Raw genomic sequence first — 25,289 nt, forward strand, 5'->3', positions numbered from 1 at the left:
GAAGAAGAGAACCCGACTTCCGGTGAGTGGCGGAAGTTTTCAATCGAGGAATATAATCCTAATATTCATGTGCTCATTTCTGTTCAGCAACTGAATTATCTTCATTAAACATGTTCTACATCTTAAACTGACTCCTGGACTTAAAAAGTAGGTGCAATATATAAACCTGAAACCAGATGAAGGTATAATAGGACATTGTATTTAGCTACAGGCCAGTTGTGATCACTTTTAATGTGCATCAGTGTAAATTGCTGACTGTTTTACTGCACTGACAGAAGTGAATAGTTACAATGTGCAGCTTTTTGACTCGGTATATTAGTTAAAGTCATCTAATGATAAAATAATCTGATTTAGCTCTTCTAGGACTGGTTGCAGCGGTACATTTAAATGCATTCATTTAGCAGACGCTTTTATCTAGAGCGACTTACAATTGAGGAAAACAATCTACAAAGTAGTATATTAAGGTTCTTATCCTGTCCTGATTGTTGTTCTTCTCACTGGTTTATCTGTGATCTCAAAGAGGCCTTGAAACATCTGTTTGCAGAATGCCACATGAAAAAACCCGCAACAGCCCTCTTTCTGATTCGTGTAAACTTACTCTGGACCGGAGGAGAGCTCTGACTCTCTCACCTGGGCTCAAACGTGGCAACTGTCAGGTATGTCCATGACTTAAAATTGAGGAAGGATTGAGGTGTTTACAGTGTTTCAGTGCTTTCATCTAAATCATTCGGTAACACGTTATTTTACAGTGTCCTATAAGTTGTCTTGGAAAAGTTTCTCCACGTAACTCCTCCTAAACTGTTCAAGCTACAACCACTAAACTCAGACTAGACCTTCAAACTGTTCTGACTCGAGTTGTTTTATCTATTTACTGATCAGACTATCTATCTATCTATCTATCTATCTATCTATCTGTCTGTCTGTCTATCTATCTATCTATCTATCTATCTATCTATCTATCTATCTGTCTATCTATCTATCTATCTATCTTATATTTCTTTCTTTCTAACTCCAAACTAAATTCAAATTTTGACAGTTGGAGAGGCTCATTAGACTCCATTAGCTGACATTCTATGTACTATTTCTAATTCATTGAGACTCATTTAAGCTTTCTTTCTTTCTTTCTTTCTTTCTTTCTTTCTTTCTTTCTTTCTTTCTAACTCCAAACTAAATTCAAATTTTGACAGTTGGAGAGGCTCATTAGACTCCACTAGGTGCCATTCTATGTACTATTTCTAATTCATTGAGACTCATTTAAGCTTTCTTTCTTTCTTTCTTTCTTTCTTTCTTTCTTTCTTTCTTTCTTTCTTTCTAACTCCAAACTAAATTCAAATTTTGACAGTTGGAGAGGCTCATTAGACTCCACTAGGTGCCATTCTATGTACTATTTCTAATTCATTGAGACTCATTTAAGCTTTCTTTCTTTCTATCTATCTATCTATCTATCTATCTATCTATCTATCTATCTATCTATCTATCTATCTATCTATCTATCTATCTATCTATCTATCTATTTCTTTCTTACTAACTCCAAACTAAATTCAAATTTTGACAGTTGGAGAGGCTCATTAGACTCCATTAGCTGACATTCTATGTACTATTTCTAATTCATTGAGACTCTTTCTTTCTTTCTTTCTTTCTTTCTTTCTTTCTTTCTTTCTTTCTTTCTTTCTTTCTTTCTTTCTTTCTTACTCTCTTTCTTTCTTTCTTTCTTTCTTTCTTTCTTTCTTTCTTTCTTACTTTCTTTCTTTCTTTCTTTCTTTCTTTCTTTCTTTCTTTCTAACTCCAAACTAAATTCAAATTTTGACATTTGGAGAGGCTCATTAGACTCCATTAGGTGCCATTCTATGTACTATTTCTAATTCATTGAGACTCTTTCTTTCTTTCTTTCTTTCTTTCTTTCTCACTCTCTTTCTTTCTTTCTTTCTTTCTTTCTAACTCCAAACTAAATTCAAATTTTGACAGTTGGAGAGGCTCATTAGACTCCACTAGGTGCCATTCTATGTACTATTTCTAATTCATTGAGACTCATTTAAGCTTTCTTTCTTTCTATCTATCTATCTATCTATCTATCTATCTATCTATCTATCTATCTATCTATCTATCTATCTATCTATCTATCTATCTATCTATCTATCTATCTATCTATTTCTTTCTTACTAACTCCAAACTAAATTCAAATTTTGACAGTTGGAGAGGCTCATTAGACTCCATTAGCTGACATTCTATGTACTATTTCTAATTCATTGAGACTCTTTCTTTCTTTCTTTCTTTCTTTCTTTCTTTCTTTCTTTCTTTCTTTCTTTCTTACTCTCTTTCTTTCTTTCTTTCTTTCTTTCTTTCTTTCTTTCTTACTCTCTTTCTTTCTTTCTTTCTTTCTTTCTTTCTTTCTTTCTTTCTTTCTTTCTTTCTTTCTTTCTTTCTAACTCCAAACTAAATTCAAATTTTGACATTTGGAGAGGCTCATTAGACTCCATTAGGTGCCATTCTATGTACTATTTCTAATTCATTGAGACTCTTTCTTTCTTTCTTTCTTTCTTTCTTTCTTTCTTTCTTTCTCACTCTCTTTCTTTCTTTCTTTCTTTCTTTCTAACTCCAAACTAAATTCAAATTTTGACAGTTGGAGAGGCTCATTAGACTCCATTAGGTGCCATTCTATGTACTATTTCTAATTCATTGAGACTCATTTAAGCTTTCTATCTATCTATCTATCTATCTATCTATCTATCTATCTATCTATCTATCTATCTATCTATCTATCTATCTATCTATCTATCTATCTATCTCTTTCTTTCTTACTAACTCCAAACTAAATTCAAATTTTGACAATAGAAAGAAATCTAACTAATCTTTCTTTGTGAAACTTCTAACTAATCAAACTTTTAAAACTACTAAACTAAAACTTAAACTTTTTCATCTAGTTATTATGATTATTTCATTATAAACTATTTAATAAGAGAAACCTTATTTTTGTTTAAACCTATTTGTTATTATAATTTTCATATTCATATTTAAATTTAATATTTACTTGATTATCATTTTACATGTTTACTTAATAAATTGGTTAGTCCTTATTCAAATTTGATCTCTGAGTCTGACATAATTATTGCTTTGCTTGTATGCCTGGATCTCTCTGCATCAGAAGTTTAGCCCATCTCTTCATGTGTCTCAGACTGAAAGTCCCCTTAAGATCCCCAGGAGAGTTTCCGCAGCTGAGGATGACTGTGCAGATACGGAGATGTTTAAAGATCTGACAAAGAGCCACTCCAAGGTGAATGAGAATGACAGGAAGTGATGTGTGTACACATGTGTTTGTGTATTTGTTGAAAATTTTTTTTTATTTTATTTTTTATTTTATTTTTTCAAGTTCTAGTAAAGAACTACATTTGGACCACTAAGACATTATGGACATTTGTGGTGGAAATTCACCAATAAAATTAAAGTCAGGCAACTCAATGGTAAAAATGAAATAAAATGTATTTATGTGAAATCGCGATTCAGATATGTTTCTCTTACTACCAAAACATATCTGAGAGACCTACAAAGTGAGCTCCGAGCAAAACAGAGTATTTATTCAGTAAGATCATACATATTCTTTTATCATTGAACAAAGACTTTCAAATTGATTGGATAAAAAAATGAGCAGATTATCATTAGGCCTCTTATTCTTCCTTTTATCATATAAGTACATTTTTCAGTTCTTGACATCCCATAATATTTATCGACATCACATAATATGCATGCCCACCTGACGTGCGTAAATATTTTTAATTGGAAACATCTTATCTGACTTCCTAAACTCTCCTCGGCCTAACTTACCTTGACTGCAGAAAGAAATAATTATACCCAAGTTGCTTCTCACACACACACACACATATATAATAAAAATATCTCATAATTGTGTAAGAAAATCTATGTAACTCATGTAAGATTAACAAAATTGATGTATAAGCAGCATTGACAGAATTCATAGAAGCAAATAATATTTATCTTGCACATTTAGTCAAATAATTATAGTTCTTTTGAGTGTTATTGCTTTTATAAATCAGAAACTACAGCAATATGAAAAAAACACTCGTGTTCAATAAATTATGCATGTTCACCAAGTTATATAGTTTATAAGCATACCTATATGGTTGCCAAGCACAGAATTCTTTTGGCAAATTAATATAGAATGTGTTTATCTGTTTTTAGATGTTTTCCTGATCCAGTAAACTACCTCTGTCAACAATTCAACCTGATATGTCCTAATGTTTGGCAGTTTCTGATTGGCTTTGTTTTTTGTTTTTTTTTGTACTGTTAGATCCACTGGACACAGCTGGCCTCAAATGGTACATCCTCCCAGTCAGGTCCCAAATCACTAAAAAACAGCATTAAAGAACATACAGTATGGAAGGAAATCCAAAGGTAACATGCTTTCCCCATTAACCTTCAGATCCCGAAGGCGAAGCCCGTTTTTCGTCACTCACTGTAAAAGTTTAGTTATGTTGTGTGTATTTTTTACATTGCATTATCTGAATTATGTCATTTTGAACCACACAAATGACAAAAGAATGACTTGCTGTCAATTGCATGTGTGATATTTTGTGTGATAGACTCAATATTGCATGTATTTTGACAAGAATTCAAATTTCAGAGGTTTTAAACAGAATTTGTAACATTCTTGATTACCCAACACCTGTTTCCTGGCAGAGGAAGTGATGGGTGGGTGGGGGGGGGGGGGGTGGGGGGGTGTCTGAAGTGTCTCTTATCTGGCAATAACAAATTCCTTTGAAAACTGGCTCCTTGGCCAGTTTTTTTATTTTATTTTCCCTGATGTCCACTTATAATTTTAATCAAGTCATTTTTTGTAATTTTCCACCCTCTTTCTGATCCTTGAAAATAGGCTTGCTGGATAAAGTTTACAAAAAATACTAAATCGCTGTTTTTGTGTTATGTAACACAACTTTTATTTTACAATTTTTAAATTAAACAATCTGGGGAGGGAGAATTTATATAGACTAGTATATCAGACTCTTGTTTCAAATGAGCAGAGGGAAATCCTGTTTTGCATGATATGGTGCACACATCTACACTCTCCTACTGACGTTTTTTTTTTCTTATCATTTGTGCACCATCTGTGCATGTTGACCCGTTTCATTCCATGTGCACACTGCTAATACATTAAAATGGCTAATGTACCATTAGATAAAAAGTCAATAAACAGCTGTGCAGCATGCACCAAATGTTTAAACTGTCTGTCTTGTAGTTAAGGAGCTACAGTGTTTTTATGCTGTATTTTGTTGAGGCAAATATAATTTATGATTTATAATTTTAAAATATTTTGTGATCTTTATTTGGCAGTCATTTGTTTTATTATATTTGTTTTATATATATATATATATATATATATATGTATGTATGTATGTATGTGTGTGTGTGTGTGTGTGTGTGTGTGTGTGTGTGTGTATGTATATGTATGTATGTGTGTGTATGTTTGAGCAATATCAATTTGATTGTTGATTGTTCAATATGTATTATTCTTTTCCCACAGGCGTCAGGTTAAAATTGTCTTAGAAGATGTTCTTCAGACAGAGATCGGACAGAATCTAAAATGTTGTGGGCATACTTTCAAAAAGACAGACCAATCAGAGAGCAAAAGACGGAGTGATCACACCTCAACAGCCACGCTTAAAGAAAAGAGGAGATCCAGTTTAACAAAAAGAGGAGGAACAGACTCTACTGAACCAAATGCCACTTCACCATCCCATAATCCGACTGAGTCATCTACTGAAAATGAATCATGTCTACACAAGGAACTCAAAAATCTGCAATCCAAACAACTGAACTCATCACTGAAACTCACGGATTCATCTGAAGTATCAAGTAACTCTTGTTCACCCAGAGAAAGCAGCTCGCCACAGGCTGTTCAGATTAGAGAACAGTTTGCTAAACAGAACAAACCATTTACTTTTAAAGAGAATGACGCATCACTTCTTGAAGGATCTCCACAGCACGAGGAAGCGTTTTCCTCTGGATTTGAAATTGTATGCAGTCCCTCATCACGAATGCAGGGTAGCCTGAGAGAAGAAATATCAGATAGTGAGGTAAGACCTGTACACCTTGGCAAAAGACATTGGAACATTTAATGTGCACTGCCATTCAAAAGTTTTTTTTTTTTTTTTAAGAAAGAAATGATTACTTTAAGCAAGGATGCAATAAATTGATGAAAAGTGACAGTAAATACATGTATAATGTTACAAGAGGTTTCTATTCATCAAAGAATCCTGGAAAAAATGAATTATGGTGGTTTCCATATAAATAACAAATTAAGTTTCAAAAAATAAATTAATTGCACTCTCTTATCATAATTAGTAATCATGAGATTAATCGCAATTATTAGGTTTAGCAAAGAAAAATATAAGAATAATATATTCTTAAGTACATTCGTTTAGGATTCACTTAGAAACATTACCATTTTATTGTAGATCATCCTTTTTGATTCTGCCTTCGATTTTACAGAATTTTGATCTACCCAATAAGCAAGAAATGAGAGAAACACAAGAGCCCCCAAAGGATTCTGCAGGAGATGAGGAAAATCACTTGCGCAAGAATGGAGAGGTGGTGCAGGAAGTGGAAGGGATGAGAGGAAGTGTGTTACGCCTCTCGGTCGGGGCTGAGGGGCAAATCCCAGTCAAAAGATGTCGTATGGATAGCTTCTCAGGTGAACAGGGTCCCAACTCATACCCCGCCTCTGGGAGTACAGAGGGACGGAGCTTCATCAGAGAATCCTCTAAGCTCGACCCATCTGAACCTAGTAAGTGATTAGTGCCCAATATTCAGCAACCATTTCCATTAACACGTACCAATTCGAGGTGTAACTATATATCAATATATCTATTTATTGCGATATAAAAATGTGACGATATAAATCGGTGATCACGATATAGAGTTTTATCTAAGACTCAGCTTACTCTATTTATAAGGTAGGCTATAATTCGCCTAAAAATGTAAATTCTGTCATCATGTCGTTTCAAACCTATAAGATCTATTTCGTTTATCTTCCAAACACAAATGAAGATATTTAAGAAACCTGAGAGATTCCTGTTCCTTCATTTAAAGTCCATTCCTCAAAAACTTAAAAAATGAATAAAATGAATCAACCGAGCAGTCTAATCCAAATTCATGTCTTATGAAGAGACACGATGGCTTTATATGATAAACAGATTTACAATGCACTTACTGTAGTAAACACGGACGTTCAAATGTGTGACGCTTGCGAATAACATGAAAGTGAGTAAATGGAGACAATTTTGATTAGAACTTTGATTGATTGCTTTGTGCTAGAGCAGCTCCTCAAAGTGAAAGTGCAAACATCAATCACCGTATCGCATTTAGTTGTAGTAGTTGTATGATGATTCAAAGTGTTTTAGATGGATTATTCTTACCATGTAAGTGCATTAATAAAGTGAGAGACAGGACTTTGCTCCGTGAGCACCAGGAGTGCTGTGTTCGATGCCTGCATTGAAAGCATGAGTGTACTGCGAGTGTACTAGTTTTAGTGACAGCACTACATTACATTAAACTACTATATATAGCTAATGTTTAATATAATGTATAATATTGCAATGGGGGAATATTTGTGGGTCTTAATAATGCCAAATGTCCGATTTTACCAGTGAAAAAAGGGCCTACATTATATTTATATGTAGTCAGTGACAGTGCAAGCATATGTTTCTAACATAATTCTGCATTTTCAGCTTCAGAATCATGAATATTTTTTTTCTGGTGTCACCACTGCCCTGTGTATTGGGACCAGGACCAAGTTCAAGTCTATTCAAGTCCACTACCCCAAGTACATAAACATTTTAGCATTTTAAACAACAGTTGATTTTTTTGGTTAACTTTTTACCACATGTCGTAGAACAGAAGTAATAATAATTTAAAAATTAAGATTTTGGCTTAAAATATTGTTCAGTATCGTGATTTGTATTGAATCGTGACATAAGTGTATTGTCACTCACACCCCTAATAACAGTACATAGTAATAAACGTTTAAAAAAAAGTTTAGCTACATATGTTATAATAAAACATTTTAAAGCAAATAACTTGCCATGCGTCATGACTTACTCTGCCATTCAAAAGTTTATGTCAGTATGATTTTATTTCTTTGAAAGAAATTAGTTCATATATCCAGTGAGGATTAAATAGATCAAAAGTGGCAGTAAAAAACTTTAATCAAACTTCCTTTTGAATTTTCTATTCATCATCAAGAATCCTGGAAAAAAAATCTATCACAGTTCCCACAAAAGTATTAAGCAGCACAACTGTTTCCAACATTTGGTGTTTCTTGAGCACCAAATAAGCATATTAGAATGATTTCTGAAGGATCATGTAAAACTGAATAATGGCTTAATGGCTGACAAAAATTCAGTTTACCATTACAGAAAATGGTTATTTTGAATTGTAATGATATTTCACATAGTTTGATCAAATAAATGCAGCCTTGGTGAACATAAGAGACTTTCAAAAACATTTTTGAAAATCTAATCCACGCCAAACTTTTGAACAGTAGTGTATGTAATTGATAAATGACATTCATTTTCATAAAATATCAAAACATCGTAATTATTACAGATATAACAAATCATTTTTTCTAAATTTGTCCACCTCATGTTTTACTTCTAAACTTTATATGTTTATTATTTAAAAACAATAATTCTATCATTACCTTGCTTAGTTGTTCTCTCCAGTGAAGAGGATGATGAAGAAGAGGAAAGAGAAGAGGAAGCCTCTGCTTTAAACATCCAGCCACCGGAGTGTGCAAAGTTCATGAATAAAGTAGATGAATCAGCAAGAGTTTATGAGCAGAAAAACACACCTGAGTGTAACTCACAAATTACAGACATATATGACCAGGTTTGTATTATAATCTAAATACTGGACTAAAATAATATAGTTAGTTTACTAAATATACAGCTGATCTATATATAGTAAACCATCTAGCTTAACATAAGGGGTGTGTTGCAACTGGTCACTGGTATTGATGTGTGTTTGTATGTTTTCATTGTCAGAGTTCTGCTGTGATAGAGCTACTGCTGTCTTCCCTTCACATGGGTGGAGTTAATGTCACATCCAATGAGAGTATGATGGTGAGAACGATATGTTGATGTGATGGGTTGGAGTGATCAAATATGTCTGAATCATTTTAATCAAAGTTATAAAGATATGTTTTACGTAATATAACAGGAAGTGTATGAGGAAGGTTTCACTGAAAGGAATGAGGGAGTGTCACTGATTTTTAATATACTTTTTTTCAGATTACTACAGACAAGATCACCTTTTTGTTGAAAGGTAAACCTGTTTTAAACAAAAATGATTAGAAATAATCTGGTGAAGTGTAAATTACTTATTTTTAAGCATTTACTGTTTTCTTAGCTTTCATTTACAGTTTTTTTATATTATAATATAGATTAGATATAGATCAAGGTAAGATATATGCAAGATATACCTTATGTTTAGACTTTTGTAAACATCTGTCTGTTTTGTTTTTTTGTTTACTCAGATTCTTCAGTGAAAATTTCTATATCAACTGCTAGTGTGTGCAAATACAGTGTGTGGGAGGGGGCTACATTAAGGGGGTGTGGCCTGGTTAAGGATGATGAGGTCCCGCCCCCTTCTCTGCTCCTTTTTTGGCTTTCTGATGCTCAGGCACACCAACTACACAATGACCTGTCTGTCATCGAGTCAGGCACGCGTCCAGGTGAGATTACTGATTTGTTTATTTTTTTTAAAGTAATGACAGTACTTTCTTTTATCCTCTCTCCTTTTACATATGTTTTCCTGTGTGTGTACAGCTGAAGGCAGTACATGTGTGTTGCTGTGTTTGGCTGAACCTGTTACTGGTATAATGAGTGCGCTCTTGGCCTCTTTAATGGACATGGTGGTTTTGAAGCAGAACGACTCGGTCCTTTCGTCCCCCCTCACACAGCCGGACAGCCTGAAACTGCTGCAGAGCTCCCAGGAAACACACCTGCTCCAGCTGCTGACGCCCAAAATTGATGCACAAACCAGCACTGCACATGCAGCTGTATCTGCTGTGAAGGTTCAGACAAAATATTGTATCTATGATTCTAGGTTGCGTGTTTGCTTTTTTTCTTCTTGTTTGCAAGTTCTTCCCTGAAGTTCACTTTTAATGTTAGTAATTTTGTTACCATCGTGGTTTTTGGAAGATCTGTTTTCCATCTTAGTTTGATGTGGGAAGCTTAGACAGAATTATTGATTATAGGAGGCTATATTAAATGTTTTCCATTTTATATAGCCATTTCATGGATTGAATGTGTGTCTCCAGTGTCAGGATTCTGATGTTCAGTTGAAGCCAGTCTACACTCTGTGCCATAGAAAAGCTCAGGGTTCATACAGTGTTTCCTTGGCACCTACAATTGGGGCAGAATGGACACCGTACAGACACTCTGTCCCGGCACGCAGGTGAAAACTTGTGATTTTACCATGTTTAAGGGGGATTTACTATCTCATTCATAAGTTTGGAGTCTGGAGGCTGCATTTATTTTACCAAAATACAGTTAAAAAAATAAAATAATGAAATATTACAATTTAAAATAAATGCTTTCTATTTGAATATATTTTAAAAATGTAATTTATTCCTGTGCTGACAAAGCTGGATTTTCAGCAGCCTTTACTCCAATCTTCAGTGTCACATGATCCTTCAGAAATCATTATATTATGCTGATTTAGTGCTCAAGAAAAAACTCTTATTATCAGTGTTGAAAACAGCTGTGCTGTTAATATTTTTGCGAATACTGAGATACTTTTTTTCAAGATTCTTTGATGAATAGAAAGTTCAGAAGAACAGCATTTCTTTGAAACATTAAAAAAATTCTTTGATCCAAAGTGACAGGAATTTAACAAGTATTAATTTCTTTAAAAAAAGACTGACTTTTGAACAGTTGCATACTCAGTCTTGAATAAAATTATAACCCTATATTTACACACATTCTCTGTACCTCAGTCCTAATTTACCACTATTCCTCCCTGTTTAGATTGATTCTGTTCCCTCCTCCACCCTCGAAAGGAGCCCTCACCGTGACGACAGAGGACCTGGAATGTTTAGATAGCGGCGAGTTTCTTAATGATGTCATCATCGACTTCTACCTCAAGTAAGACTAAGACACAATATTTCAGTGGGAGGAGTTGAATTAGATCCAATCCTTCACAGTTATTCGGGGATGAAAGGGGTTAAGAACTGGGACTTTTGACTATAAGCTATAAAATTGGTCCAATTGGCATCTGGTTCTGCTCAAAACCTGCACATAGTTGCCTGTCTTAATGATGTGGAAAACAACCAACCATTTGTTTTTTGTTTTTTACATAATTTTTTTTAGGTGCTTAAATTTGAACTCAACATAACCCTGAAGATGTCTTATTTACTTGCTACCAGGCATGTCAACCAATACTCTTTTGAATATCGGCTACAAACTTGCAAACTGATGTTGTATTTTCAGGGATTAAAGTTTGGATTTCTGTCAATTGCAGGTTTCCCTGTCCTTAATGTCTTAAATTCACATTTCAAAATTTTAAGGCTAGGCTTACATTTCTCAAATAGTGTAATAAATGTCTTAATTTTAGTTTGAATAGGTCGTAAATTAAGGAAAGACGAGGTGTATTCACCCTGCTGAGGGGGATGTGATCAAAACCTGGAGTGAAGCGAAAGCACGTTCCTCTCTCCACTCGCGGTTCACTCAGGGTTTTCCATTCCCGCTCATGGAAAAACTGCTCCCTATTCACTCCATTTTAAAAGTTATTCTGATATGTTTAATTTTTTTATATCATGAACGTCTGAATACAACATTTATAATACTATATGTAACGGTTTGGAAAGTATTCTACACGTTTAATAAATAGAATTACACAAAAATGTCAATGTAGGCTTGTGAACGCGCCTATAGAGAGAAATGCACATTTACGGATTACACAAGAGAGTAGTCGGTTTCTTTTATTTTTGAATTGAAAAAGTAGACATAACAAGCTTTTAGATATATTTTTCATGCCTGTGTACTTAGCCTAGTTCACGGGCAATGCAATTGCGCTGGCACCTCCTGATTATATTGTCTGCTATATTTGCTTCTCATTTATTAAATCTAGGCAATTGGTTGATGAAACATCGATCAAGATACAATTTATACAAAACGAAATTCACTTAAAGTTTTGTTTTGTATAAAGCCTTTCTTTAATGAAGTGGTCAAAATCATGTCTGACCCACTCCATGTCTCCCGATATATTGTGCATGTCTAATCAACATAGGTGAAATTTAAAAATAACATTATATTATTTAAACATGCATATGAAACTAAATGTGTTTTATTTAATGGCTACAACGCGTATAGTAGGCCTACAGTACAGAGAAATGTAATGTCGGTTCGGGATTTGAGCGAACGGCGTTTATGGTGAGCATGTGGGGGTAGGGGTGCGATTTTTAAATAATTATAATAATAGAATAATTCCCAGCGATCATCGAATATTATTTTTGCTTGAAATGCACATCCCTACCATAAATGCACTTTTTGTTCTGATTCTAGTGCTATTAGTTTCCCTCTTCTGTTCAGTGTTAACAGGTTGAGTTAGAACATGCGTTATAATTTCTTATTATAATGCTCAGGTTAAAAATGAATTTAGCCAACTCTGTTGGCTTTTATCATTTGAGAAATAAAAACTTGTGTTAAAGTTATGGTAATGGTTCATTATTTGTATGACTACATCACACAGAGTCCAGTCTTGTAAAAGCATTATGGAAGTAAAATAATGTCAAATGTTTTTGAAATAAAAAGCCTGTTGAATTGCACTACTTGAAAAAAATAGGCATTGCATTAACCATGCTTGCATTTTAATGCATTGCATTTTTAGGGTTTGCATTTTTATGGGCTGAAATTTAACATGGTTGAATATTTAAGCTGTGAATATTTCAATTAAAAACATTTCAAACACATTTTCATTATTAAAAATTCAATAATCCATATTCACCTTTCATATTTCACTTCCAAAATATTCAAACTGTTTAAAAATACAACCTATAATATTCAACAGGCAATTTTCGGTCCATTTTATTTCGCTTTGCAAATTCGCTTCCACAAATTCAGTGGTTCAAATTTGACAGTAAATTCAACGGAACTGCAGGAAAAGCAGTAGATTATCGAGCATACTCTCCATCTGCTGTTAGTCAACCCCACCAGCAGGTGGTGCAAAAGTGCGTGTTGTTGACGAAGACCAGCAACAGTTTAGAACAAGCCATTCATTCATAAAATGAAAATGATTATCTGTGTCAGTATATGCGGAAAAGATTATAAAGACACAAAAGCTGTGTTTATGTTTCATTCAATAACTTCATTGTTACTTTCCCTGTGTAGCCTACATGTCATCAGCTTTCTCTATATGAACAGGATTATAATCGGTTTCCCTCAATACCTCATCATACTCAAGGATTACCCTTCTGTCAGGACAAAACGCTTAACGTAGCTTTATGGACTAATACAGTGATATAAAAGACCAAACTCGCACATTATTGGGGATGTAGGCTGTACAGGCAAGCAGATGGACTCAGAATATGAACTTAACGCGCAAAGTTTCATGCAGAGCGTTTCGTGATATACTGGCATAAAATCAACACTTGATTGCTGGTTGCTGGTCTTCGTCAACAACACGCGCTTTTGCACCACCTGCTGGTGGGGTTGACTAACAGCAGATGGATAGTATGCTCGGTAATCTACTGCTTTTCCTGCAGTTCTGTTGAATTTACTGTTGAATTTGAACCACTGAATTTGTGGAAGCGAATTTGCAAAGCGAAATAAAATGGACCGAAAATTGCCTGTTGAATATTATAGGTTGTATTTTTAAACAGTTTGAATATTTTGGAAGTGAAATATGAAAGGTGAATATGGATTGTTGAATTTTTAATAATGAAAATGTGTTTGAAATGTTTTTAATTGAAATATTCACAGCTTAAATATTCAACCATGTTGAATTTCAGCCCATAAAAATGCAAGCCCTAAAAATACAATGCATTAAAATGCAAGCATGATTAATGCAATGCCTATTTTTTTCAAGTAGTGCAATTCAACAGGCTTTTTTGTTTCAAAAACATTTGACATTATTTTACTTCCATAAAGCATTAGATTAAAAACACTGAAATTTCATAAAAGTGTGTAAATAATAGAAATGCAGTTCAAAATGGCTTTTCTTTAAATGCAAATGTTCTTTGAGTATTTCATTTGTCAAGGTAAAGCATGTACTCACTATACCCTTAATTACAAGAAGAAAAAAACTGCTCTTAAACTGTGTGTGTGACAGGCTGTGGAATGGGATTTGGCAGAGGAAAAATTTTCAGTCAAAAGATTTTTTTTTTTGTTGCTTTAAACCCTATATTTTATATGTGTGTGTTTCAGGTATCTTATGGTGCAAAAGGCCCCGCGGTCATCTGTACACAGATCTCATGTTTTCAGCAGTTTTTTCTATAAACAGCTCACACGCAGAGACAATGCTAATGAGGACAGTACAAGCACACCGTGAGTATTTGTCACACAGCACACACATAGTTCATATATATAGCTCACTTGCTTATTGTTACAAAAAGTTTTTGTTACACAACAATACATTCATATATTTTTATGACGGATATGTGCCATCAGAGCTCAGGTCAGAAGACATCAGCGTGTGAGGACATGGACCCGTCATGTAGACATCTTTGACAAAGACTTCCTGTTTGTGCCTGTAAATCAAGAGTGAGTATTAGCTATACAAATGCATTGTTTTGATACTTAAACCTTACTTACTTTTATGGGGCAGTGTTTTTATTTATATTTTTGTACTTTAAATCACTAGTTTCTGTTCATTAGTTTGTGTTCATATGGACATATATTATGGACTTTTGTTCACTCACTAGACTTGCGTATGATGCAACTTGTGAGATTTAATGTGCCTGCCTTGAATGAACCTGCGTGAATCATTATTGTTTTTAAAAGAATTTTATATCAAGTCTGGTGTTTGTTCTAGAGCTCACTGGTACCTCGTGGTGATTTGTTTCCCCGGCTTAGAAGAGCCGCAGTATGTGAAGAGGGATGGAAGTGAAGGTTTGGGTGAGTCTGAGGGTGAGATACATGGAGAGAATAGATCCAACATTGATGAGGACAATAATACAGGTAAAAATTTGATTTTAATGCTTTACTGTATGGAAGCTTGTTTCCGCCACAGAATAAAACATTTTAAAAGATAATTGCGACTTTTTATTTCACAATTGCAAGTTTACATCTCGCAATTCTGACTTTATTTCTCAGAATTGCGAGATATAAAGTCAGAATTGCGTGAAATAAAGTCAGAATTGCGTGAAATAAAGTCGCAATTGCATCTTATAAAGTCAGAATTCTGACTTTTTTTCTCGCAATTGCGACTTTATATCACGCAATTCTGACTTTATATCTCGCAATTCTGACTTTATAACACATAATTGCGAGTTTATATCTCGCAATTCTGACATCTTTTCTTAGAATTGTGAGATATAAACTCACAATTGTGAGATATAAAGTCCAATTCTAAGGAAAAAAAGAGAATTTTTTTTTTTACCTCAGAATAGTTTATATCTCACAATTCTGACTTCACAGGTGCTGGTCATAAAATTAGAATATCATCAAAAAGTTGATTTATTTCAGTAATTCCGTTAAAAAAGTGAAACTTGTATATTATATAGACTCATTACATGCAAAGTGAGATATCTCAAGCCTTTATTTGTTATAATTTTGATGATTATGGCTTACAGCTTATGAAAACCACAAAATCAAAATCTCAGAAAATTAGAATATTACATGAAATCACACAGTAATTACGCAGTGATACCATGGTCATTGAACCAGGTTTTGGTTCTTTTGGCAGTGTGGGCAGATGCAAATCCTGCTGGAAAATGAAGGAAGCATGAAGTGCTCTAAAAATGTCCTGGTAGACGGCTGCGTTGACTCTGGATTTAATAAAGCACAGTGGACCAAAGTCCTCTTTTCTGATGAGAGCAAATTTTGCATCTCATTTGGAAACCAAGGTCCCAGAGTCTGGAGGAAGAATGGAGAGGCACACAATCCAAGATGCTTGAAGTCCAGTGTGAAGTTTCCACAGTCTGTGTTGGTTTGGGGAGCCATGTCATCGGCTGGTGTTGGTCCACTGTGCTGTCCACTCAACGCAGCCGTCTACCAGGACATGTTCAGAGCACTTCATGCTTCCTTCAGCAGACAAGCTTTATGGAGATGCTTCCTTCATTTTCCAGCAGGATTTGCACCGGCCCACACTGCCAAAATAACCAAAACCTGGTTCAATGACCATGGTATCACTGTGTAATTACTGTGTGATTTCATGTAATATTCTAATTTTCTGAGATTTTGATTTTGTGGTTTTCACAAGCTGTAAGCCATAATCATCAAAATTATAACAAATAAAGGCTTGAGATATCTCACTTTGCATGTAATGAGTCTATATAATATCCAAGTTTCACTTTTTTAACGGAATTACTGAAATATATCAACTTTTTGATGATATTCTAATTTTATGACCAGCACCTGTATAACACGCAATTGCGACTTTATTTCACGCAATTGTGACTTTATTTCACGCAATTCTGAGAAATAAAGTCAGAATTGCGAGATGTAAACTCGCAATTGTGAGATAAAAAGTCGCAATTATCTTTTAAAATGTTTTATTCTGTGGCGGAAACAAGCCTCCATAATTAAGCTACTTATGCTTACTAGTTTAAGAATTATTTCATGATTCTAGACAAACTTTTGTTCTTAATCTAGATGGCAGTCATATAAAGTCAAGCACGTCTCATCCTCTCGTAAGTCAAAATAAATGTTGATAACTGTCTAAAATCTGCATTGGATTACATTTCATTTGGTATAATGGAATATGGATTGATAATGTGCACAGCAACAGCAGAATCTTGTACTTCTCTTTCTGTAGAACTGTACGGAAAATACCTGCAAAAGACACACTGTGTGTAAAAGGTATGTGTGTGTTTTTAAAGGGGTCATGAATTGCATTTTTTTTAATAATGTTTCCTGAGGTGCACTTATAATGTTAGTATGATGTTTACATAAAAAATGTTCATAATTTAGAAATGAAAGGCCATTTTCAACCCTGATTTTAGCAGTTCAAACATGCTGTAAATTAGACTGTATACAGCAGGGGTGTCAAACTCCCAAAGTTCCTGGAGGGCCACTGTCCTGCAGAGTTTAGCTCCAACCAGCTCCAAAAACACCTGCCTGGAAGTTTCTAGTAATCCTGAAGACCTTGATTAGCTGGATCAGGTGTGTTTAATTAGGGTTGAAGCTAAACTCTGCAGGGTTGTGGCCCTCCAGGAACTGAGTTTGACACCCCTGGTATACAGTGTAATTTATTATAAAGGGAGTCACTGCACTGAGACATTCACATAATTGAAAATAAATAACCACTTTCCTAGCATAAGGATCCTTTGGAAGGTGACGTCAGTTTAGTCCAGTGATCCTGTATCGCTCTTCTCCTAATCTCATTATCGTGCCAGTGGGCGGGGCCAAAGACACGGTGATGTAGAAGCAGGCATTGATTTGATTCTGCAGAGGCGGTCTTTCGTTGCACTATTGTGTCATAATATGACAAAATCCCAAATGAGTTGTTTTCTGAGCTGGGATTCAATAAAAGCTGTTTTTGGATTAACGAGGTAGTTTTGAGTTCTGAAACGCACAGGATGTTTTTACATTATAATAGATATTAGCTGTTATTTTTATTATTATTAGCTGACATTAAGCATACAGTCAACTAATACTGTTAGTTGACATGTAGTTGCAAAGTTACTTAGAGGTAACACTTCATTTCCATGGTCCACTTTAAACATTCTACTAACTATCATTTTTATTAGGCAGCCTTTCAGAAAATTAATTTCACTGCTAACGTGTTAAATTTTAAATTAACAAATTAATTGAAATGTTTAATTTAAGGGATTTTGCCATTTAATGGGCAGAACAGTGACAGAACATTTTTAATGTTGAGAATTATTAAGAATTATTTTACTCTTTATTTTTTCAGACCATGTATTCTCATAATGGATTCCCTGAAGTTGTCGGTTCATGAACGTATCTTCAAACTCTTGCGCGAGTGAGTGTTTGCTCTCTGACAGCAGTCCAACCATCTCACATTTATGTTGTGTTGTTATCATAATTGTTATAAATATATATATTTTACATGAAGTGATTAATTTTGAGTTTTTTTTTTTGTTTTTTTTTAGATACCTTCAGGTGGAGTGGGTGGCAAAGAGAGGTGGTTATCGTGACTTTAGTGTTGACCACATGGTAGGTTCCCACTGTAAGGTCCCCCTACAGGACAACAGCAGTGACTGTGGCCTTTACCTGCTACAATATGCTGAAAGCTTTTTACAGGTAGACTTGCACTCGTTCTTTATTCCAGATTTTCAAATACAAATATGTGTGTAAGAATCTGTTTTGACCTCAAAGGCAACTGCAATGCTGTTTGTGTATCTTTCAGGACCCTGTGTTACACTTTGACTTGCCATTGAGATTGGATCACTGGTTTCCACGGCAACATGTGCGAGGGAAACGGGAGGAGATTCGAGACCTCATCCTAAACTTGTACAGATTTCAGAAAGGCTCTTTGGGAAATGAAGCTCTAGAAGATACAATAGATTATGGAAATGTCATTCAGTGATGTAAAGCTTTTAGGTTCACGTGATTATTTTATCCTAGATGTATATATATTTTAGCTGATTTTTAAACTTTTGTATTATTTTATGCTTTTGTATACATTGTTGTAAAAACTTTAGAAAGAAATAAATGTTGATGAAATTAAATTAATTAGTTTTGCCTTTTTAATCTCAGATTTTCTGTATAGCCTGTGTCTTTGAGGTAAGTAGCACTTTCTTTAAAGGGGTTATACTGCATAAAATCAATATTCCTTGATCTTTTACGCAACAAACACAAACCTTTTAAACAAGGATGTTTGTTCTCTGGACATGTGATTGTGCTTTGGTTGTGATGAATGAATGTAGGAGAAGCCAGCCATTAGCACATGATTGGTTGAGCAGTCGGGTGAGGCTTGACTCAGTTTTCTGGCCAACTCATTTAGTTGTGCTCAAGTGGATTGTCAAAAGGGAGTGTGCGTGCAGGGATCTATGTTTGAATGCTAATCAGACAGAGATTAGACCGATTTACAGACCACCCACCACCTTCCAATAATCCCAGTGTTGCAATCTATGTACAATGTTTGTCTTTGTTTACTTAAAAGACAAACAATACAGTATAAAGTCAGTAAACCTAGTGATTTTGAATCTTTCTTTGTGTGTGTACCAAGAAGGTATTTAATTCCGTTAGCATTTCCTTACAAACCTTGACCCCTTTAAGTCAGGCCACAAGAAGGCTATTTTTGAAATTGTATGATACCATACTATTACTATTTTTGCTATATTTGCTGTAGGCACACACTGGTCCTTTTAAGTGTGAAGAATAATTTGGAATATATCAAGAACAATTGTTGTCAACACAATCTGTTTCTTTACTGACTATTTGAGGGACAGGGATTTTTTTTTAACCAAAATGGAAAGTGCACAGTATAAATACTATAGAAACAGCAAAGAACTGTATGCTATCTGTGGTGGTTAATTTCTAAGGACACGGACACTAAACCACCTGGACAGTAATTGTATTGTGGGTGATAAATTAGTGTGAGTGCACAGGGGGTTATTAAAACTACAAAATCCTGTCTTGGCCTTAGCCATGCAAGACACGCAAGGCCACATCTCCTCAAAAGACCCACATCTAAAACAATTTAGAATGAAATATTTCTCAAAACATTAGTCTCTATGACAGCCCTGTCAGTCAAGTCTTTTGGGGATTGCAGGTCTAATTCCATTCCATTGCTCTCTATGACATGTATCAATATCGTACATACAAATTTGAATACTAGCCATAGCCTTGAGCTGCTAAACACTGGGACAGAATTACAATGTTGCGCATTCAAATGCAGCAGATAATTTTCACTAACATAGTTGTTATACATTCTAGTTATGCTTTTGGCTTTGTCTAGTGAAGGTTTCTAGAACTGGAAATGGCTGATCCCCTGATAAGTGTTGCTAACTCGGGAGCAGCTTGTGAGTCATGTTAGAAACATAGCTAACATGGCTATAGCACTTTTAAAGTAAGCATGAAAATTCACTCTGCACGTCTATTTTCTAAATGCAAGTGTTTTTTTTGGCCTCAAAATGTTTAATCAAAATGTCATATCTCAGTCTTCCAGTGAAACAATGAAGACTTCTCTCTGATGATGTATGCCCGACTTCACCGCCACTCCTATCTTACAATCAACTGCAAACACATGCTGCCTCGATCCTATCAACAACCGATGGATATAACTAAGTCCACACCCAACTTTTTTTTCTTTTTTGAAAATGTGTTTCACTCAGATGTATGGCATACGGAATAAAAGGTCTGATGCTAATTCCGTTACATCCCAAATTGAAGTAGTTTGAACAAGCACACAATGTTAACTATTTAAATTTTATAATGTTGCATACTTTTGGTCATGTAGTTTACATGTTTATTGCTTTGTACTTCATTGCTATATTGCAATATATTTGTTATTTTGACTTTCATCACACCAGCTCTGTGTTAACAATGTGACTTAAGCTTCTTGATTGTGGTTAATTTACAGTTGTTGTAGACTTTAAGGGTCATACCATTAATACCTGCCCTCAACCTTACAGGTGGTCAAGTGTTCAGCTGAGAAGGGATTATGTAATCGCCAAATCAGTTTGCCTCCATTCAGAACTCTTGGGATCCTATTGGGTTCAGGTTATTTTGGTTTATCTGGCATATCACATTTTCCTTGATTTCTCCTTCACTACCTATCACTGGTTCCCTGCACGTGTATTTTTTCTTAGCACTCTTGGTAAACTTCATTTCCTCCAGTTACTTCTTGATGAGCTCCTCTACAGGATTACTTAACAAGATTAGAAGAAAAAAAAAAGAGAAAAATCCCTTTCCATCTGCCTACCTGCCTCAGGATCACCAGAGTTATTCACCTGCGCTTTGACGACCTAGATAGTACTTTCTAACAATAATAATATACTGTCATTACTATCAGCGGATACTGTGTAACAGGTATGCACAGGTGTTGGAAGCTTTGGTTACATCGTCCGAAGTGAATCAGCAACTATTGCACAACAGCATAATTTTTAAGCCACAGGAAGTCACTATGTGGAAGCTCATATGGACCTGCACCTTGTGTTGTTTAAGCTGCATTTTTGCAATAGGCCAGCTGGATATTACTGCAGGTATGTATGTTTTGTGTATGTATGTATGTTTTAGCTGGGAGTGTAATGAGAGGATGATGCCTATAATACGTTTATGTGTATATTTATGTTTCAGAGGAGGCTAAACGGATTCCCACGCTTATGAACACAGATAAGCGCTCTCAAAGATTGTTTCAAATGTTTGTGGAAAAGCCTGGAGACCAAGAACGCTTGCCAAGACGTAAGCGTAATGCTTTTCTGTCCAGTGGAGTACGCATTTGCCTTCAAGAAACAGTGCAGCAAGTCATCACTAGCCACCTGAAATACTACCAGCTCAGAGGTGAGACACTATTGCAGTACTATTACTATTTATACTGGTAGTATTGCTTATATATTGAATAACTCTTGAGTTAAATTACTTGATTATATATGTACAATTCAGTGTTGAAGAACTGAAAGTAACGTTTGTATCTGCTGCTCCCTTTTTGTTACACTCTAAAATTGTTTTTTTTTTAAATCCGTGAGATTTTTGGAAAGATAAATAAAAGTTTGTTATACAATTGCAAACTGGGGTGAGTTTTAACTAATTTAACAACTCTGGTCATCCTGTTGGCCCTTAATGACAATATCCTACTGGAACTGACATCATTTTTGTTGGGAAAACAACAGCGCAAACATGAGAATTGTTGATTTGTCTCATGGTATCTCTGTCTTAAGCTGTCTTAATACATTTTTAGTGCCTGAGCCTAACCAGATCATATTTGTAAGATTCTGATATGCCCTTTTATATAAATTCTTCCTTAAATTACAACACAGCATGTTTATTTACAGTGCTCAAAAGATATTGCATTACAGGAATGGCTCAAGTACTCAAAGCCAAGAAGTGAATCTGGACTTACTGGCTGAAAAAGGTTTCTGACATCTATAAGGAATGCATGAGAAAAAGGCTCACTATAAACTGACCATGAAATAACTAGTGCCCGAACAAGGAGGTGGGTGAAGAAGGATTTTTAGGATTTTATTAATAGGTAAGAGCAAGCAGGTGGTAGACAGTCAAATAATTTGCCAGACATTAAAAAGTCTGGCGAATCATGAAGTTCTAGCAGATTTTCTGTAATGGTGAAACATGCAGAGTGCCGACCTGTGGTTAAGCCTGTGGTTACGGTAATTATCACCTTTAACACATTGTAAAAAGTCTACCTTATTGTCTGAGACCATAAGCTGAGACCCAGACCAAGACTTGACCCAAGTAAGAAGACTCAAATCAATGCCATATTTATGTTAAGAACACAAGATCAAGACTCCACAAAGGTTACCATTTAATTCATCAACTATAGTGCAAGCAGGTCTGTATAGCTGACTGCTAGAACGAACAATGGGATCTCATTAGCGTTTGGCAGTTTGATTCACTCAGAGGTCTGGGGTTAGTGTTGAGAGACCTCAAGACAATCCTTCACAGTTCACGTGTGATTTCTTCCTAACCAAATTAGATGGCAGTATGGTGAGGCTAAAAGCCAGTTAACACATTGGAATGGGGCCAATAAGGTCAGAGCTTTTATATCCATTGCTGAGAATGAGGGTGTCAGCAGTCTTGTCTAAACACACATTGAGACACTACTTTCAAAGTAGAGCTTGAACCACAATGTAATTTGGACAGGTTATTGCTGTCTGTCAAAAAAAAAACACACCCAAATGTCAAAAATGTAACACTTTAGAATACTGTTCCATTGTTAATGAATAACAACACAGGATGAGTAACGCAATATTAACATTCTAGTAACTGTTAACTAACAAGAAACTCTGATTATCAACTTCCATCAACAATCATCAAGAGTGTAAGCTTTTGATGTCTATAAGGCTTTGGATAGCAGTTACTAGAATGTTAATATTGCGTTACTCATTTGTCCTGTGTAGTTATTCATTAATGATGGAACAGTAGTCTAAAGTGTTAACATCAAAACAACTTTGACCTTAGAAAATAAAATTAAGGAAATACCTTACCTTCAGATTTGGCCTAAATGCATGCATCACTGTGATTGGTAAGATGGTAAAATCGTGGTACTTAATTACCATTTTCACTTTAAGGACTATCACAGTATTATTAATGCTCATGTCAGAAACATGGTAATTCCATGATACTATACATGTTATTCGATATAACAGCTGGCTAAAGGATTATGTGAAGTGTTAGGCTAAACGTTAGCGTCATGAGTCGTATGTTTGTTGTGGTAGTTTCCAACCTCCTGGCTGTAGAACCAAACACGTGAGTGTCCAATCCTCACTTAAGTGGTCAATCCTGTGAAATCACTACGAGAAATGTTGCTCAATGTTACTCACTCATAAAAAGTGAGCAGTCTGATTGTATTTCCTACTGTTCTGATTGTGTTTAGTTGCACTAATACACTACTGTTATTGTTGTTGTTGTTTTGTAGTGTGTCAGGAAGTTGTGTGGGAGGCCTTTAAAATCTTCATGGAGCGCCTCCCTCGCCAGGAAGAGTACCAGAGCTGGATGAGCCAATGCCAGACAGAGAGAGTCTCCATACGGGAGATTGGCACTTACTTTAGCCAAACAGAGGAACACTTAACACTTGTCCACAGAGTATGTAGTATAAGACAAGTATCATTAACTTTGTACTAATTATGTTAGTTGATACTTTGATAAAAATAGACTATTATGGGTCAATGGTGCATGTGCATATCAGAATGTCTTACTTCTGTCTTTTGAATCTTTATGGTCCATTGCAGAGACTTGCACAGACGGGACTGAAAAGGTGCATTAACATTTTTTTAAAACCTTTGTTTTCACCCTCAATCCATACTTTTTCAAATACCCCCTTTTCTCCCAGCCATTTATTCATTGTATTAGATGAGTTCTGTCTTACTGGGTCTGTTTTTCTCCTCACCTTTTGCCTTCCTCTTTTTTTCTCAGTAAGACACCTACATACTCAGTATGCAGGTATTACACCCTTTATACCCGTTCTTTATTTTTTTATTAAATGGACTGTACAGTTAGAGATCTTGTGTGTGTGTGGTTTTAACTCTTACATTTGAAGGTCTGTTTAATTTTTAACTGTCTTTTTTTTTCCTTCTCTCTTTTTTTTTTTTAATCAGACCAGAGGACTCTTCCCAAGAGCAAGACAATGTTCCACCAGGTATGTCTGTAATGATTGTGTGTTACATACTGATACAGTATCTTATATAAACTGTATAAAACCCTTACCATGCATGGATCATATTTGACAGTAATTTTGAAAATCAAAAGGAAAATTATATTTTACAACCATTCAGGTTTTTTTGTATTGATCCATAATTTAATCAATTACAATTATTTATGGATAACTTTGGTATGTTCTCTAGACAACATTTGTGGCACTGACCCTCCTGGTTTCAGTCCTGTATGGAGAGTAATTTGCCTCCAAACAATCAACAGCAATTTATAGATGTTTAGCAACTAGCTTCTGTTGCAACGAGTTAGTGCTGATGCACATATTGTGGCAGAATATAAAAAAATCAAATGGCTTTAAAATGCCTTTTAGCGTTTGTTTGGAATTTCAGATATCCTTTTATGTTTTTCCAGGGCTATTTTGATACAAAATTTGTTTGCAATTCAGATTGAGATGTTGTAATTGGAAATGGCAAGAAATAAACTTAAAGAGATCTTATAACATGTGCCTGAACACCAAGATACAAAAATTATCTTCAAAACTTGGTAGGTGATAAGCTTCCAGCAGAGACCACTGTGATGGTGACCACAACGGTTCCAGATGAGGTCATCTCTGAGAGTGTGAAGGAAGTTACTGCAGAAGCACCATCCGTTGCCGTCACAATGGAGCTGGATACTGAGGTATAGACAGCTGATGTAGGCTGAAATATACTGTTATTGATGAAGATATAATAAAAATGTATGAGTGAGGTCTAGTTCTAATGTGATGCACTCATGAGTGATACATGCAAACAATATACATACAAACACATTTTAAATATTGAA

At 35.0% G+C, this 25,289-nt stretch overlaps 3 protein-coding genes across 3 annotated transcripts in view; all 3 read left to right on the plus strand.

The window, feature by feature from the left end:
* Window positions 1-21,023, plus strand: LOC307164420 (sentrin-specific protease 7). Its single transcript, XM_079881260.1, has 21 exons — window positions 1-147; window positions 545-656; window positions 3,173-3,271; window positions 4,304-4,407; window positions 5,534-6,086; window positions 6,502-6,796; window positions 8,720-8,898; window positions 9,054-9,131; window positions 9,300-9,333; window positions 9,545-9,742; window positions 9,837-10,084; window positions 10,331-10,467; window positions 11,040-11,156; window positions 14,436-14,555; window positions 14,679-14,771; window positions 15,043-15,188; window positions 16,824-16,861; window positions 16,987-17,030; window positions 18,088-18,156; window positions 18,287-18,437; window positions 18,544-21,023. The coding sequence occupies exons 2-21, from the start codon at window positions 546-548 to the stop codon at window positions 18,721-18,723; spliced, it is 2,994 nt and encodes a 997-aa protein (XP_079737386.1). The 5' UTR covers window positions 1-147; window position 545; the 3' UTR covers window positions 18,724-21,023.
* abi3bpa (ABI family, member 3 (NESH) binding protein a) overlaps window positions 4,475-25,289 on the plus strand; it is a 66,410-nt gene continuing 45,595 nt past the window's right edge. Inside the window, exon 1 of the mRNA XM_079881253.1 lies at window positions 4,475-4,481. The gene's annotated coding sequence lies outside the window, so the exon portion shown is untranslated. The remainder of the gene's footprint in view (window positions 4,482-25,289) is intronic.
* Window positions 21,009-25,289, plus strand: part of impg2a (interphotoreceptor matrix proteoglycan 2a) — a 14,585-nt gene continuing 10,304 nt past the window's right edge. The window contains exons 1-7 of the mRNA XM_079881259.1: window positions 21,009-21,343; window positions 21,438-21,641; window positions 23,734-23,900; window positions 24,047-24,072; window positions 24,231-24,257; window positions 24,413-24,453; window positions 25,015-25,145. Of these exons, the coding sequence (XP_079737385.1) occupies window positions 21,265-21,343; window positions 21,438-21,641; window positions 23,734-23,900; window positions 24,047-24,072; window positions 24,231-24,257; window positions 24,413-24,453; window positions 25,015-25,145 (675 nt within the window). The 5' untranslated portion in view covers window positions 21,009-21,264. The remainder of the gene's footprint in view (window positions 21,344-21,437; window positions 21,642-23,733; window positions 23,901-24,046; window positions 24,073-24,230; window positions 24,258-24,412; window positions 24,454-25,014; window positions 25,146-25,289) is intronic.

Source organism: Squalius cephalus (assembly GCF_949319135.1).
Source record: "Squalius cephalus genome assembly, chromosome: 9".
NCBI classification, from domain to species: domain Eukaryota; kingdom Metazoa; phylum Chordata; class Actinopteri; order Cypriniformes; family Leuciscidae; genus Squalius; species Squalius cephalus.

What these genes read in the sequence shown, in the direction of transcription:
- LOC307164420 (XM_079881260.1), top strand. Translation starts at nt 546, where the DNA reads ATGCCACATGAAAAAACCCGCAACAGCCCTCTTTCTGATTCGTGTAAA. An exon ending in CACTCTGTCCCGGCACGCAG is followed by an intron (nt 10,468 to 11,039) that starts GTGAAAACTTGT and finishes CTCCCTGTTTAG; the next exon opens with ATTGATTCTGTTCCCTCCTC. An exon ending in ATGCTGAAAGCTTTTTACAG is followed by an intron (nt 18,438 to 18,543) that starts GTAGACTTGCAC and finishes TGTATCTTTCAG; the next exon opens with GACCCTGTGTTACACTTTGA.